Here is a 17,905-nt window from a genome sequence, read left to right on the forward strand (position 1 = left end):
TTCTTAGAGCATCTTCTAGGGGATGTTAAATGCAAAATGTTAAATTTGAATTTGATGGCTTATGTAGCAATTTGGCTTATATTTTTAAAATCAAATGGGGCCATATAATGCATAAAGTTTTAAAAGATATTAAATGATAGTAGTGTACTAGGGTCCATAACTGAAAAAATATTAAATGACATCAAGCTTTTTGATATGTTATTTTGACATATCTTCTTTGTTTGAACAACTTTAACATTTAATTTTTGTCATTTTATGTCCATGTAGCAATTTGACATATCAGTTGGAAATGCTCTCAAATGCAAAATATTAAATTTGAATTTGATGGCTTATGTGGCAATTTGACACTTTGAAAAAAAAATTAACTCCACCTGAAATGCCAAATATCATATTATTTTATTATATTTTTAAAAGCAAATGGGGCGTATATGATGCATAAAGTTTTAAAAGAAAGTACATGAAAGTAGGATCCATGCCTAAAAAAATATTTAAAAAAATTTGACATCAAGCTTTTTGATATGTTATTTTTGACATATCTCTTCGAGCCTTTAAATCTATGTAGGATTTGACTACTCAGTTGTAACAACTTTAACCTTCAATTTTTGTCATTTCATGCCCACGTGGCAATTTGACATATCAGTTGGAAACGCTTTTAGCCTCTTTCTACTGTATTATTTACAAAATTTCCATCCAAAGTATACTATCGTGTATTTCGACGCGACTTTACCATATTAGACAAGTCGGTCCAGATATTATGACATCTCATTCTCCAACAGTAACATCGATCATGGGTGCATGTCTTTTGTTACAATGATTGATTTCTAATGGAGTTTTTTTATTCAAACATAAAATAAAATGAAGCTGTTTGGGCCTAAATTTGGCACACCCAGTCTAAATATCAAAAGCCCATGTCAAAATTGGACAGCCACCAGCGATCCCTAAATAAATTGGTCAAAATTACACACTCGGCCCAACACTGGAAGCCCAGAATAACGAAGCAATCTCAGGACCCAAGCAGATTAGCATCGAAGTTGAATTCAAAAGCCCAAATCCAAGAAAGCCCAGCCCAGAATCTGTCATTTGAGCTTTGAAAAAAAAGGAAAATCAGCCCACAGTTTCAAAACTCAACCTGGGCTTAGCATGATTAAAAGAGAAGAAAGGCCCAAAATTGGAGGCAAACCCATGTGACTGCCTGAACTTTGAAAAGTCAGCAATTTCAACTGAGATTGATAAGGAGGTAATAAGGGCAGGTTTGAAAAAGACATCTCTGAAAATCTCTGCTACCAGAAGATCAAAATCCCTTTTTATATACTTAGAGAAAAATCTACTCCAAAGAAATGCACCATTTTCAAGAGATAAGCAGACTGAGTTTGGGAGATAAGCAGGAAGCAGGAAGCAGTGAGTTGTTCAAAATGGAAAATCAAACTAACTGTCACAGTTGAGCTCTTACAAAAAGCAGTTGAAATTAAAGAAAGTGTAGGTTTTCTTTCAAGAAAAACAGGGAAGTGATTACCTTAGGAACTAACTATTGAGGGTTTATCTGCCAGAATTAATAGAACCCCTGTTTTCTTTGCATTTAAAAATAAGAGATCTTTTGAGAATTTTTGCCGCCCATTAATAAAAGAGAAACCCTACTCCAAAACATTTCTTATAAATATAAGAGAGGGTGAACAGAGCAGAGACAATCAATCAAACAACCAAAAAAATCAGTCGAAAGACAAAAACTCAAAATGATCACTTGATCTCAAAGAACCTTCAAACAAACTGAAGCAACTAAAAGCTCATTGATCCACAAGAAAGAAGCCAGCTAGAAATCAGTTTCAGACTTAGAGAAAATTCATTTAAAACGAGATTTCTCTCTTTGCAAATTTGGTTCAGGAAAAGCCAAAACAAGCAGAGCCTGGGTTTTTACAAATATGAAAACCTTGACAAATTTATGGAGAGCCCTGATCAAGCAGAACAAGCATCACAGTGCAGTTCCAGCTCAGTAATCCTTGAATCCAGCCACTTCTGCCCCCTTCAGACTAAAGAGGCTGCAATTCTGTCCGTTCAAAAAGCCTTCCAAGGCTTGAAATAGATTAAAGCTCTGCCAAACTCGAACGTTGATATCGATTTACAGCTGAAACTTGATAGTTGAAGTTGCTGACAGTCTAGTCCAGCACAGGCATACCCAGTCTAGCCCGGATCAAAAGCATCTATCCAGGAAAAAATGGAAGTCCAGCATTCTTTTTGTCTTTCTAGAGTTAGTTTTTCCCTTTTGAGTTTTGTAAAAAGCAGTTCTGCCAAAAAAAAGTTCATTTTCTCATCATTTATTCTAGCCAGAACTACCAATATTGTACTGTGAAAAATTGTGAAGTCATCACCAGCCTGAGGCAAGAAAAGAACTTACTTGGGAGATATTCCTCACCCAAATTCACATTTGCTTGTTTAGAAATCAGTAACTTGGGGCGCAAGTTATCTATTTTCGAAATCTGCTAGGATTTTTCATTACTAGCAGTGGCACGCTCGCACACTAAAGAAAGTTAACTTGTTGACCAGGCAATGGGGAACTTTACCCTACCATCACAGGAACAAACAAAAGCCAAGAAACATAGAAAGCATGCCCAAGAGTGACATCCACGGATATTACGTTTAAAGTGGACATGCATATCAATTTGTTTCCTCCGCTCACACTAGAAAGAGATATTTTTAATTGCTTGTATTAATTTAACAATTCAAGGTCATAAAGGGACTTTAAAATCATTTTCTCTTTTTGTTTTTCTTTTTTAAAAAGTGGTTTCATAAACACTAAATAAATAATAATAATACAATAAGGAAGCTTTACCTTCAATAAAGAATGAGAATGTTTCAAGATGTGATTAAGTAAATCTTTGACAAAAGTATTTGAGCTTGCTTTAGAATATCGTTTTTAATCATGTCCTTAAAATCACATGTGGTTATTAATCATATTAAGGTTTGACATAGTCAATCTGTACCATAATAATATGGAGTCAATCTGTACCATAATAATATGGAGTCAATCTGTACCATAATAATATGGTTTGCAATTAGTGATTTGCAAAAGACTCAAGCAAGGTCCAAGGTTCAAGTCTAATATCCATGTAGCGTGTTTAAAAAAAAGGCTAAAAATTCAAAAATTAATTTAGACAACCAAATGCCCTTAGAATTTAGACAACACTAATGTCATTCATAATTAAAACAAATAAGAATTTTACGTGTATTACTAACTGATTATAGTCTGTATGGAATATCAATTAATATGAACAAAATCCACGTCAGTGACACAATTAGTTTACCAAAATTCATATCAAATATGAATAAAATCCATGTCAATTACATAATTAATCTAACAAAAGTCAATACCAATTAATCTAACCAAAAGCACATGTGATTTGGAGGTCACAAGATAAAAGTACATGTGATTAAAAGTTCGGGGTAATTTTCGGTGAATTTTTTGACACACATATGAGTTTTTATTGAATTTTTTAAGTTAGGTCAATTAGAAATGTACATGTGTCAGCTTGCTATGAACCATTTAAAAAAGAATCAAAAGTGAGAAGCGCGCGGAGTCTTTCTTCTTCCTCGAAGAGCCTCTACAACTCAACTTTAATTCTAGAAAAAATTCGAAAATTCATAACTTGGGTTGTGGAGCTCCGATTGATGAACCGTTTTCTCCTACATGCTCGTGAGATCGAGCCCAACAATCTAAGGTAAATATTCAGGGTCTCACATAGCAGCAAACAAAACAACGTCTTTGAGGCATTTAGTTGAACAACTAGCAAAGGGACAAATTCCGACATCCCCAAGGAAGTTTCTAGCGAGGAGAGTTGCAACTGCACCTCTTTGCGCCTCTGTAGATTCCCTAATGTTTACAATATTGTACAAGAGAATGACTGTATTGTATTGCAAATCCAACTGAATAGATTCTTCATCTATTCTTGTAAGCTTGGGTAACTTTGATATATTGCTAGATGTCACTCGTAGCTCATGGAAGTCCTATGATTGATAGTGATCAATCCATATAAAGGAAGAATTAAAAAAGGGTTTTAATTTCATTTTATTAGAAAGAGTTCTAACGTTTTCCCATTGCCTTGCTAATTAGAACCTAATGGACCGTACACTTTAAATGGTTAACTTTGAGTAATACAAATGAGAATGAAGAAATCAATTTGATTGAAATTAATGTGATTGATTTACTTGAGGTGTCAAACGGGTCGTGTTGGGTCGACCTAACTCATTTATAGCCAGGTCATGTAATAAACAGACCGAATCGGGTCGTGCTCATGTCGAGCCACTAAACGGACCGAAATGGGAGCACGCCAAATTTGATTTATGTATTGTATTTTTTTTGTAATTTTTTTTTTACAACTTCATTTAAATATTTTGTACATTATGTATATACAAACAAGATTTATTATTTGTTGAAAAAATAGGCCAATAACTTTATTTAAAGTACATTTAAATAGAAAATGACTAAATTATTGTTTGAATTTTAAAATTGAAACTTGAAAAATAAAATTATTATTATATATAGGGGTGGGCATCAATCCAGCCGATTCGACCAAACCGGCCGATCCAAACCGTATTTTTCGGTTTGATTTGGTTTTGACTTTAAAAAAGTCAACAGTTTTAAAATCCGAACCAAACCGGAGTAATTTGGTTCAGCTGCAGTTTTAAGTTTAAAAAAACTGTGTTAATCCGAACCGAACCGTTTAAATATTAATTAATTATATATATATTAATTTACATGTGTCAATGGTTGAGTGGCTACTTAGAAGTGTTAGTGTACACCCAGCCGCACTGAATTGGACTCCAACCCATCTATTTTCAGACTCAACGCATTCCAGAGTTGTCTTCCTTATGCAGCCTCCCTCACTCAACCACTTCAACCCTAGAAAAGCCACCATTGATTTGAACCACCACAACCTCCACTACTTCAATCAAACCCATTCTCACATAGCAAAAATCTCTTTGGCGTCGCACCTCCATCGTCATCGGTGCACAGCCATCGTCATCGTCGCACGGCCAGAGTCATCATCGCACAGCCATCGTCATCCCCGCACAGCAGTGTCATCGTCGAACACCAGCGTCATCGTCGCACACCAGCATCATCGTCGCACAGTTGATTGATGTTTGAGAAGCCCAAGAAGTGTCTGTTCTAATATTTAATTTCTGATTATCTACATATTTTTCTTTTGATGGATGTTCTGATTTCAATTTCTTGGAATGAACTTTTAGTTGTGGGTTTATCTATATATATGATCATATTATATTGAGAAGTTCAAATTTGAAAGTTAGCAATTAACTTCTGAGTCTCAATTCCAAATAACACAGCAGCAGAGGATTTAATTAATTACCTTCCACCATAACCTCTTTCCATAACAACCACGCCTCCATTGCCAAAGTTATTCAGCCTCTCAAATTGCTCCACTGTCCATTTGTTCCATCTCATGAGAAACACTCTCAGTGTTAGGCCATGTGAAAACCAATTGAAAATTTAGAAGCGACCGTAAAGCATTCGAATGGCTTTCTCTACTCTCATCTTCTCCCTGTCCTGAAAATTCCCTTTTCATGGAAAAAATTGCAACAAAGTCTTGTTAAAAGTAGTGTTCCAATTGTTTTTAGTAAATTGACACTTACCGAAGTCTTGCTCTCTTAGCCGAGGCTCTTCTGTCTAGGAGGGGGTGCTTTAGTACTAGTAGCTGACTTCCTATGCAAGTGCTTTTCAGGAAAACTAGCCAACTTCACTTTGTATTTTGGACAGCTGTTGCTAATTGATTCTCAAATATTTTGGCATTTGAAAATCCTCATTTATGTTGTTGTGATATCCCACACAACCTTGCAATTATGGTAATTTTCTTATTCAATTCTTATTTTGATCATCTTATATCCTAAAATTTGTGTTGATTAAACTGCTTTTATGTGCAGTATGGGGACATGCTGGAAAACTGGGCAGCCTTTAATTAACTTTAATTTCTTAGTTTTATCATCTTGTATTCATTTCTTATGAACTTTAGAATGTTTGTTTTGATGGAAATTGTGAACTTATATGCATGCTGGAAACTGGACAACTTTTGATTAAATGAAAATTATGAACTTGTATTTTGGGCAGCCTTTCTTTTCTTAGTTTTATCATCTTGTATTAATTTCTTATGAACTTTACTACTTTAGAATGTTTGTTTTGATGGAAATTGTGAACTTAGATGCATGCTAGACATTGGATAACCTTTGAATTAATGGAATGATGTTGTATTAGCCTTTGGTGGAATGGAATGATTTAATGGCAAAATGTTAGCATTATAATGTAAGAGCAGGTTGAAAAATGCATGGTTTTGTGTTAGGCACAAACCGGCCGAACCAATCTGAACCAAACCGATTACAAGTGGTTTGGATTGGTTCGGTTTCCATTATGATTTTAGCCTAATCCGAACCAAACCGGACCGTTATTTTCTTATTGGTTCAGCTGTGGTTTAAGAGTAAAACCGAACCAATTCGGACCGTGCCCACCCCTAATTATATATATATTATTAGAGAAAAGAAATAGATTTGAATTTAAAATATAAATATAATAATATTATGTATTATTTTTCTCTAAAATAAATATAATTTAAACGGCTTGCCCGTTGAGTTTCAGGCCTGTACATCCCGCCCAAAGATACGTGACGTGCCGAGCCATACTATGGCCAGCTTGGTCTATTTAACACATTTACTTATGAGGTGGCTCTTTTTTTCTTTTTCTTTTTTTTGCTTGTGGTAAGTGTTTTGCTAATGCGCATCAGTGCATGGCATGTGTCGGAAGGAGTCTCGGCAGCAAGCCTCGGAAGTTGTCGACACATGTGGGAAGGTGTTGTTGATAGACGTCGATGATTGCTGCTAGTAGATTGCAGAAGCTGTCGACGGTTGCTGTCGGCAGATTGCAGAAGCTATCAACAGTGGGGTCATGGCTGGTGATAAGGAGCATCTTTTTTGGGGTATTGAGTAGATGCTAAAAATGTGAAAATTTGCTAATTTCAATTGACCATATCCAAAATTTCCATATATATATTTCTTTAACTAATTTTAATTTAATTTTACCTTTTAGAGAATTTAATACTGTTAATTTAATTTTATCTTTTACAGAATTTAACTATTGTTCGTTTTTTTATAGAGAAAAATGATAATTATATTCATAAATTAAGCACAAAGATCATCAGCCACAAAGGTAAATAAAAATGCCCACAAAGTGGTAATACAAATATGGAAGCATATAAATCACATAGGGTTAATCCAGATACAGACTATAAAAGGCCATAGAAATTTAAGCATTAAAGCCGCATGTCTGAACAAACCAGACATGAATCACAGCGCCCAAATCTACCAATATAACTACAACTTTTAACTCTCATAAGTACAAAATACAAGTTGAGACTAGAAAACAATCAAACACCCAACTCACAAGGAGTTGATGCAATTATTACCCACAAAAAAAAAATGCAAACAAACAACCAAAAACCAACAGAGCCACTACCGTCGTTGTCGCCTTCTTAGAGACAGAGAACACCACCGAGATTGCAGCCAGTCACCTTACAACCAAATGGTAAATTACTCAAATGGTCATCAAACTTATACATGATTTACATTTTGGTCCCTCAACTAAATTATTCGTTCAAATGGTCCATCAACTCTATATTATTCGCTCCAGTAGTCCTACCGTCTAATTTTCTGTTAGATTTAACCTAATTTTAGGGTAAATAATGACTAATTTGCCCTCATATTTAACGGAAATATTGACAGAATGTAACGGCAGGACCAATGGAGCGAATAATATAAAGATGATGGACCATTTGAACGAATAATTTAATTGAGGGACCAAAATGTAAATCAAGTATAAGTTTGAGAACCATTTAAGTAATTTACCCTACAACTAAATCACCAACCAACAAAACCACAAATCCAAAGCAGATCTAGACACAAGTAGACCCCCCACAATTAAAACACCAAATCCAGTAGATGGGGAAGGGGAAAATAAGTGGGGAGGTAAGGGAGAGAGAGAGAGAGAGAGAGAGAGAGAGAAAGAGAGAGAGAGAGAGAGAGAGAGAGAGAGAGAGAGAGAGAGAGAGAGAGAGAGAGAGAGAGAGAGAGAGAGAAGGAGTGACCTCCTCCACCCCTCCCTGGAACACAGGAAAAGAGATTTGAGAGAGAGAAGGGAGGCTAGGGTGTTTTGCTTTCTCTTTCGATGGGTTTTACATTCTTAGCACATCAAATTTGATGACTATTGTTCATCTTATTTATCACTATTTATGGGTAAATCAACCACCATTTTCGGTACACATGTTGAATACAAAATACGATGCACAAACAATGATATCGCATATTACGTACTTAGCAGCCAATGGCGCAACATAGCTCTTTACATGCAACTGTATTTGAAAATACGGCATAAATATGAAGCATCATCCTTCTTTGCTGTCACAGACGTGCTGGCTGATGTATTTCATGCTATAGGGGGATCCACCCCTGTTTTAGTTTGAAATTATAGCAGATTTAGTGTGAAATAATATTTTAAAAAAAACTGTTCCAATCCGGTAATGTGTAAGTTATGATTAATGCAAAACCTTTCGGTCCATAGATGGGTTTAATGTTTTGACCAAAAAAAAACAAGATAGGTTTAATGTACACACCTTGATCAGACCCGTCTCGGTACCACATAGGATAATGTCATTGGCAGTGAGGAGGCTGGTAATTCTGCTTCCTGCTGAAATTCTGCCCACTTTCTGCTGAGTCCCTCTTAACCATATCTGTTTTCACAAAGTGTGTATGCTGAAAATCGCATTTAAAAGAAGATGTTGTTGTTGTGTGCCCCAACAGTGTCATTTACCTGAATGATGTTTGTTGCTGAGCTGCAGTTGAGGTATATGAAGTCTTCAACTATTCCCATTGCCATTATACATTCTCTTTTGCCGGTTTTTAGCGACATTTGGGGTTTGCTGTGTCTTCTCCATTCCTGCATATATACCCTTTTTAATAAGTGGAAGGCTCTCTCTCTCACAATGTGAGCTTCTAATTGTAATCCATACCTTCAAATTTGAACCTTCCACAACTGAACTTGCACTGTAAAGCCAATCTTTATATGTGACAATTGCATTAATGGGCTTCTTTTGCAGCTTCCAAAATTTGGTAGCTGCTTTGATCTCTTGGGCCCGGTTGTTCGTAGTTGAAAACTCCTAAAAACAGTGAGATGTCACCTAGTGTTGTTGCAATCAAAGCATGATTTCTTTAAACAATACGTTTAAACCAACCTGTATGCTTGAATCCTTGCACCCTGCATAAATCTTCCCCTGAACCACTGCCAGACACTTCACCTTTTTATTCTTGCAATTATCCTTGACCTTTCTTGATGCATCAAACACCTGGAAAAAAGATTAGTCATTTCTAGCTAGACACTTTAGTACTAGGTTGCCATGGATTTTATAGTCATTACCTTAATCCCATGGCCATTAGTAGTTGCAAATATTGTTTGGCCGTATGTATTTAGGTGCTGAATTGGTTCCTTTGTTGCAATTACTTCAATGCACTCCAATTTCCTGTGAACCACTTGCCATACCTGTAGAAGGAAGTTGCATGTTGCAGTTTAGTTTAGTGTTTGTTAATGTATTGCAGATCTTCATGATGAAAAGAAAGTGTTTCTTCGGTAAAATTTTACCATACCCTGATGGTTTTGTCCAGTGATCCACTTATAAGGCTGTCTCCTGGTTCGAAAAGTGAAAAGCATGTAACCGCCTTTTTGTGCTCCTTCATGTCCCATACAAGGGTGGCTGATTGCCCCTTGATGTTCCAGACCTAGTGAATGCACACACATACATTGATTTAGATTCTTGTGCCACTCAAAAACTAAGCATTTTGGCTGTGCAACAGTTTGTGGCAGAGGTCTCAGATGATCCTATTAAGTGACCTCTCCTCGCTTCACCCTAATATATGCTTAGCTATAGAATGTTTTATCCAAGTAGATTCTTTACCAAGAAACAAGAATATGCATACATTATTAAAGTGAAATAACCAAATATGGTTACTCTGTGTAGGAAGCAGCTGATAGTTAATTCCTCACCTTGATAGAACCATCTGAGTGTCCACTGTAAAGAAATCCCATGTAATAGATGAGGGCGCACACAGCTCCACTGCAAGTGATAAAAACCTCAAGGATTTGTGTGTGAACACACGAGATACGCTGCTTTACCATTATAATGATTCCAACAAAACATTGCATAAATCTGTTACTGATGGTAGATATTAAACGCATGAATAGACTGATGGCATAATCTACAAGCTCTTGAGTAAATTCTTCAAAGTGAATGTTGAGTACTCACTGATAAGGTTGGTAGAACATAGTCAGCTACTTTATGTAACTCCTCTGCCATCCATGTTACATTTGACAATCGTCTTAGTGATTCTCGCACTCCTTCCGAGAAATGAATTAATTTTTTCATCCCTACATGATGAAACCATTTACATTTGCATGGAATAAATTGAGTCTTTACTGTTGTCTATCAGTCTCAAAATTCTGACATAAGTTGTTGAATTTTTCCTGACTATCTCATGACTTTTTATAAGCAGGTTGCTATGCTAATGTAGATATTATAAAAGCTAACTGATGTTCTAAATTTTATTTTATTTTTGCAAGTTTTTGTTACTACAAGGGAACTACCTTTGCCAGAAGCATAGTTATATATGCAGAGACATGCTAGAACTCTTTCTTCTAGCTCCATTCCAGGATGCAAAAATTCCTCGACTCCACTAAGTAAGATCTCACAGGCAGAAAATTTAATGCTTTCTGGACTCTTTGCAATTTCAAATCCAAGCCACGCAATGGCTGTTAGACAGTCCCTAGAAACCCTTCTTAGCTTGCTCTTTAGACCCTTCTCTAAAGAATGGAAGACAGGATTCCCAATATTAATGAGGCTTCTGGCAATTTTGCTGCACCATGAGTCTGTTCCAGCATCCTGCAAATTCATGCAATATTCTCTATTGGTACATTTTCTACTGGTAGATTGTAGTTTATATTTCACCACATGTTGATTGAAAGCTCACCTCTAAGCAATCATCCAACCAATAAATGTTTTTTATCATATTACGTTGATACGAGGAAGTCAAACATGCTTTTTTAACCAACCATGCTATAGTGTATGGCTCCCCTGTCCAAGAATATGTTCCACCAAGATTCGATACAATGAATGCAGATAAAAGCTGTGTATCAGAACCTTCTTCAGATGCCACTGACTTGAGGATAACCTGCATTGCTTCGTCTCTGAATACACTCTTACAAGTGGTGTTATCCTGCAGATATTCATTTGATGTCAATCAGAGTGTGTGGTGAGCTGAGTTAGATTCATATGTAATGATTAGATTTGATGGAATCTCCTCTACAAAGAAAGATGCATTGCTTGATGATATTCGTTCTATTGCCTAGGCCTCGGAAATTTGGACATGTATGTAATTACTAGCACATTTGCTGCCAAAAGTTGGCATTGAGGTTGCACATTTGCTTGATGATATTCATTCTACTTACCAGTGTATCTAAATGGAGCAGCAAATTTGCTGCCAAAAGTTGGTATTGAGGTTGCATTTGTTGGACACATAGCATGAGTGAGTTCATAATGTTGGTGCTTCCTTCTTGGTGTAGCCTCTTCAAAAAGATAATAGCCGATGACCTGACAAAAATGAGAATATGATGTTCGAGAGCCTCATAGGACTAGAATTACTGTGTAAGAAAACTAGGTTACTTAACTGTACCATCTAATATTCTCAAACATAAAATAGATGCACCTAACTTTCTGTAAAAAGAGAACGCAAGATTGATGCTCAGTCATTAATAAGCTTATAGTTACATGCATCGGTTTGAAGGGTTAAACTATGTGTATGTTATACTCTTGTGATATATTTTATTGACAATGAAACCTGTGAAATTTAAAATTCTCAAGAAAGTACTCAAAATATTATATGAAAATGGGGTGTCTAGACCCCGCTTGGTTTGTGTTGGCTAGTTTGTTTTGTGTGTTTGGGGTTTTCCCCTCCAGTTCACCAAAAAAAATATTATATGAAAATGACTTGAATTGTTGTAATAAAAACTATTCAAAATATTGGAATTTGAAGCATTTTTAGCACCTTGGCATGCAAAGAACCTCATGGAAAAATTCCAGTGCTATGAACTTGGCATGCTTCTTGTTACTCTCTAGGAGATGGACAAATGGAGCGACAGGAGCTTGTTTTGATATGTATCTTCTGCAATGTCCATCATATTGTATGCATTTTACAAGAACAGTAGCCCAAGAGATCAATTCTTCAATGTTACTAGTTCTTGCAACATCTATGAGCCCGTGAAGAACTTTTGGAGAACTGATTTCAGCCAAGTGCATGTTATTTGTGCAATGGTCAAATGCAGTTACTAAAATTTCAATAATCATCAGGGATGCTGTCAGAGGTGTTGGCAGAGATTCTGACCTACCCATGTAACTGTTTGAATTGCACATGACCCCTGCCAATATCGGTAAAATTTCTAAACTCTTAATTTCTGCAGGAGATAGATTCATCAAGTAAAACAGTATTGCTGCCTCATGCACATTTCTTTTTAGAGCACTTGCCAAATCAGACAGCTGTAGACCTTTCTTCTTGATGTCTTCTATAGCTGACTTATTTGCTGCAACAATACTGGTTAGTATGGACACTGATGCCCTTATAATCATTTCCTCCTTTGAAGTTGAAATACCTGCTAGCAGTTGATCCAATATCATGTCTTTCAAGATAGCACATTTTTCTCCTTTCTTTTTGCCTAATAGTTCATATATTGTTGTAACTTCTAAAGCACAATCTTCATCCCATTTTCCTAATCCTTCCAAGTACAATAGTTTTGAAATTGCCTTTTCAGTGATACCTAGTAGTTCACTTTTGGAATCTTTTGCAGAATATGAACTTACTTCAAGAAAGCTTTTTGGGGTATGCAAATTCGGTTTTCTCCTTGAATTACTTCTTTGGTGATCCATCTGGTTGATCTTATAGTTCTTCTGAGATGCACACTCATTCTCTACGTAGCAACTCCGAAGGATGTTTGGCTTTTTATCTCTATGTTCTGAAATAGTTAAAGTTAAATTGATTGGGCATCTGCTGCCAAGTAACATAGAATGATTTACTTCAGGGGCTTCTTTAGGCACTGAATCCTGCAGCTTCCTGTACAGTCAGTGCTTGGAAATTAGGAAAACATATTAAGCTCTGACATTAAGTTTTCTATAATGAGGTTTGGGTCTCCAAAAGAGAAAACAGATAGGTAAAGGTATAATTGTGAGTATGAACCAACCAATCACAAATTTCTGACTTGGGGAGATCTGCACTTATTCTTGTGGTTGTCATTGAACATTCCCCATCATCCATAACCTGATTTACAAAGACATTTGTGAAAATAATGCAACTATAGTTCTTAAAACAATAATTAACTGGTTTTGTTAGAAGATATAATTTCATTCATCAATCAAGTCTGTTTCTACTGAATTATAAAGGATGCATTTATATTTTCAACAGCTAAATCTTTGTTAAAGATAGTAATGTCTTTTGAAAAAAAAAACCTCTGACTCATTGTCATATGCAGAAAATTCAGAGCACGAATCCACTGAAGTTCGCATATCTGATTGGTAGTCATCCAGCATATCTTGGAGTCTTTTGATACTTGAACTGCCTAGGAAATTGGTAACATCAAAATGTGTTGCTTGATCCAAATCTTTTGTGGTTTTCTCATATTCTTCAAATTCTGGGATGTAGATGGAAGTCTTGAGTTCTTCTTCCATGCCACCACCAGTATCTTGTTGAGGATCAAAAGGGTGCACCTTTTGATGCTGCATTGAGTATCATACCAAAAAAATTAAAAGAAATATATGGAAAAGGATTTTGTTCAAACTATTTATTATACCAGTGGAGGTCGGAAGACAAGTGATTTTGAAACTTATACAGAAGTGAATGGGAGAAAATCTTCTTTCAAACTTATATCACATACTGAAATTGCACACTGATATTGGAGGAAGATATGCATATATAGGACAAGGCTTACATTCCAGTGAGGGTGCAAGCTATGTTCATCCTCCGTTGTATTTGAAGAGCCTGAGCTGCTGGATTTCCCATGCCTGTGCACAGAGTGAGATTTTCTGATATTAAATTCAAATAACTCTGCTTCAAAAACTAAATTTTATCTGTGGTTTGTTAGTGAAGTGATTAAAGAGTACAGTATGATTGAATAACATGTCTTTAGAGAAACACAACCCTGTGAATATTATGATAGGCAGAACCTGAGAAAAACTTACATAGAATATTGTGACTCATTATCAGGGGAAAACATTTCTCTGTATCCGCAGTGCAACTGAGTTGTCTCTCCATATAACATGACCTGATAATACATCAGCCAATCCCTATACACCCTTGCCATCAGCCTTATTGCTTCATCTTTGTCATCCTCTATGTAAGCTGCCGAAAAAATTGATCCCAAGCTTCTACTTTCTCTTGTTTCTTGTTTTCCAGAGTTGGTGGTGCATGAAGCGAAAATCCGTTCACAAAGTTCAGGTGCAAATTCTGTTTGAACAAGCCTTGGGAACACCAGAACTGCCTGCAGGAAATGCAGTGCAACCTGCCACTCATCCTCTTGGAGCTTCCTAACCACTGAGAGGTAAAAGTATGAGCAGCACACCAAACAGCAGTTCTTAAATCCTGCTGTGACTCCATGCTCATCGAGCAGCGCCGGAACCTGCAGCATTTGCTCTGCCTTCTTGAGCAGAGAGGCTTTTTGTTCTGGGCATTTTGCTCGAATCGCGGCTTCAATGCTGTCAATCCCCCAGTAAAGATTTGATATGACAGATTGCTCCGAAAATTCGAAGAATTCCTCTTTTTGAGCACTAAACTTGAAGGTGCATCTGAGACGTATAGAATTTCTAGCTTTGGCATTGGATATGAGTTTGTGAATGCAACTATTGACTGAAATGACAACTGCCCAAATGGATTTCAAGTCCAGTCTCTCTTGTTCATGGAATGAGGAAGCCATTGAAGCAGAAGAGGAGGTAGCTTCCATTTCCACCATGACTGGTTATTGATTTTCATATAGGAATAAAAAGAACTATCTTCAAAGGAGATAAGTATTAATAGTAGTGTCAGGAGAGTCTTTTGGAGGGGGTTTGGATCAAATCCCGTGACTTTCTGCTCCAGCCAATTTCCAGACTTCAATGGACCCCCTCTATGTGTTTGCTTGCTGCTACAGACAAAAAATTGACCGTTGCCACCATTGAGGGAGGGAAAGATGAGAAAGAAAACAACATTCCCAAGTGGTCACCTTCACATGTCCTAATATTATAACACTTGGGTTATTTCCTACGTTAAGAAATTTCTTACCCTTAACTCAGTCCCTTCCTTCGTCCAGGGCTCCAGCATACCATCATCCTGCACAATAAACATGAAGTTTGGTTGTAAATAAATTGGTAAAGTTCATTTGTCAGACCGTAAATTTGAACCACGCATTAATTCAAAGAAAAAATTCAATAATTATATAATCTAAATTTGCATTTTAACAATATAAACATTTGTTAGACAATAATTTGTCGTTTTAATACAGTATTATTAATAACACTCTTGTTAATGCGATGTATTTAGTGCAGGCAAATTCTAGATATTCGTACTTAGGATGACTTGATAATCGCGCAAGCAAACCAGCACTGCAGATAGCATGTTGACCTGTCAGAGCAGGCCACGTCATATGAGCTGGACCCCAATTCTGATTAACAACTTCATCTTTCATTCTACTTTACCCTAATATCATTTACCAGCACTGTATACATTCTGTAGAATTATTATTTTACACACTTAGTTTATATTATAAGATTCTTTCAGGCCCCATCTTGAAAATTATAGAGCTAAAGAAGGGCCAGAGAAGAATGGAAGACCCGCAGAACTTTGTTGAGTTGTTGGATTAACATGCAGCTGCGTCACTGCGTGGTAATCATATTCTAATGTCGCCTGATATCTGGGTGATCAATTTCATCTTCTTTTGTTTGGTGTGATGAAGGCCAGAGATGGTGAGCATTCGTGACGCTGTCACGAAAGGGACATTACTCTAAAGCAACTGCAGAAACCCCATTCTATTATTGAGGGAATGTTACGTGTATTATATTATAATAACGCATTTTCCACAAAGTTGAAAACATTGCTCGGTCTATTTTATGTAAATCTTACAAAGATCTTACGTCTCATACTCGAGATATAATAAACAAATTCTTCTGTAGATATAATTTGTCAAAGTCTTTGCAAAATACTAGATTGCATGTTAAGCCCGTGAATTTTTCTGTAGATAATTTATAAGCCTGATTAATGTATAAATTGCTATCCAGGAGAGGTCCCTATAGTACAGATTGGATTGGACTATTGTCTGTCACGGGCACAAAATTTGAGCTTCTAAAAAAGTGTGGTGTTTTCAACGTTGAATTTACATCCCTTCACATGCATTTGTCAACTCAGAATTTATTTACGGGCTTAAGAAGGAAGGAAAGGAAGGATTGATGTGATTATTGTTATTTTTCTTTTCTTTTCTTTGGTTTCTCTTTTAGTAATATTTGCTCAAAATACACCATACACTTCTTCCATCTCTTCATTTAACTTATGAGAAAAAAAACATGAATAATTGACCCGGAAAAAGTATAAAAGGAGAGAACTTCTGCCACATTTGGGATAATGATAGGCTGGAATGGGCTCTGCCTTCCACTGGACTAGAATCGTATCAGAAACTTTGATTGTTTAGCCTGGCCCACATGAAAAAGTTGAGTTGGGACCATTGCCACCCTTATTCTTTTTCTTTTTTTTCTTCTTTGTTTTCTTCACGAAAGTTAGGAAGGGAGTTTGAATCTGAAAACACACTAGTTTATAAGTCAAGATATTTTTTCATTAGACTATTAAATTCCGTTGTTTACAAAAGGATATTCTAAGCTACTCTTAATATACAAAAAGAGAAACCAAACTCGAATACAAGAAGATAGGCAAACGATTTTAACTAATTAAACCTAAATCACGTATGCTTTTCACACCCTTGTGAATTCTATTTCACTTTTTCAATCCCAAATGAAAAGCTACGAGCAAAGGAGCTAAACCAAGGTCACATCAATGGGTCCCGATTGAAAGGGAAACGAATGGGATCTCTCGCTTGAATCCCACTTTCTATAATTGCATTATCTTATTTTTGCTCAATAATGGGTCATAATTAATCAATTTCAGCTAAGAACCGAAATTCATAATGGTTTTTTAATCCAATTTGCTTATGTGATGTAACATGGGCGTATTTGATTTTCCTTCCACAATGATAATCTTGTCACCATAATGTGCTTGGATCATAAAAAAGAATCCATGTAAGGCGTGGTAGCACATGATGCTTTTCTTAACAGTGCTTTTGTTAATTGTGCAATTAAGGGTTCCATGCACCAAATTATAGGAAGCACTGTGGGGCATGTGATCAGAGGGGGCATGTGATTGTGGGCTGGTCAAGTGTGTACATTCAAAAATACTGGGTGTTTCATTTTTAAAAGTTTCCTGCAAAAAATATTGTTTATCCTAAATCTCTCTAGTTTCAGAAATAGACCAAAAAATTAAATAGCCTCAGAAAATATTGTTTATTCCAAATCTCCCTCAGAATTTCTGATGTTAGAGCATTTTTATCCATGGCCAAAAGGCCCCTGGGCTGAAAAAATCTCTCCACCAATGTATTCTAGCCCGGGCAGGATGTGGACTCTATCAAAACTGAGCAGGCTCGAAAGCAAGATCAACTCGAGCTGCTACCTGAGAGAGCTGACATCGGCGAAGAACAAAAAATTAAAAAAATTCTGAAAAATTACCAAATAATTCAGAACTTTTATCTTTTCAT

The 17,905-nt window shown here is 36.2% G+C and overlaps 1 protein-coding gene across 3 annotated transcripts in view; it reads right to left on the reverse strand.

Moving 5' to 3' along the window:
• The window catches only part of LOC18788375 (putative E3 ubiquitin-protein ligase LIN-1), a 29,276-nt gene extending 14,032 nt beyond the window's left edge, over positions 1 to 15,244 (reverse strand). Inside the window, exons 1-17 of one of the 3 annotated variants that reach the window (XM_007225255.2) lie at positions 14,319 to 15,244; positions 14,069 to 14,141; positions 13,590 to 13,856; positions 13,325 to 13,401; positions 12,139 to 13,197; positions 11,543 to 11,684; positions 11,065 to 11,310; positions 10,682 to 10,976; positions 10,344 to 10,465; positions 10,085 to 10,204; positions 9,688 to 9,819; positions 9,461 to 9,583; positions 9,279 to 9,389; positions 9,057 to 9,203; positions 8,858 to 8,983; positions 8,661 to 8,777; positions 8,171 to 8,496 (exon numbers count right to left, since the gene is read on the reverse strand). In XM_007225255.2, the coding sequence (XP_007225317.2) occupies positions 8,479 to 8,496; positions 8,661 to 8,777; positions 8,858 to 8,983; positions 9,057 to 9,203; positions 9,279 to 9,389; positions 9,461 to 9,583; positions 9,688 to 9,819; positions 10,085 to 10,204; positions 10,344 to 10,465; positions 10,682 to 10,976; positions 11,065 to 11,310; positions 11,543 to 11,684; positions 12,139 to 13,197; positions 13,325 to 13,401; positions 13,590 to 13,856; positions 14,069 to 14,141; positions 14,319 to 15,085 (3,942 nt within the window). In that variant the 5' untranslated portion in view covers positions 15,086 to 15,244 and the 3' untranslated portion in view covers positions 8,171 to 8,478. Of the gene's footprint in view, positions 1 to 8,170; positions 8,497 to 8,660; positions 8,778 to 8,857; positions 8,984 to 9,056; positions 9,204 to 9,278; positions 9,390 to 9,460; positions 9,584 to 9,687; positions 9,820 to 10,084; positions 10,208 to 10,343; positions 10,466 to 10,681; positions 10,977 to 11,064; positions 11,311 to 11,542; positions 11,685 to 12,138; positions 13,198 to 13,324; positions 13,402 to 13,589; positions 13,857 to 14,068; positions 14,142 to 14,318 lie in introns of those variants that run through there. The other 2 variants (XM_020556645.1, XM_020556651.1) reach the window with 2 other exon arrangements.

Source organism: Prunus persica, chromosome G1 (assembly GCF_000346465.2).
Source record: "Prunus persica cultivar Lovell chromosome G1, Prunus_persica_NCBIv2, whole genome shotgun sequence".
Lineage (NCBI taxonomy): Eukaryota > Viridiplantae > Streptophyta > Magnoliopsida > Rosales > Rosaceae > Prunus > Prunus persica.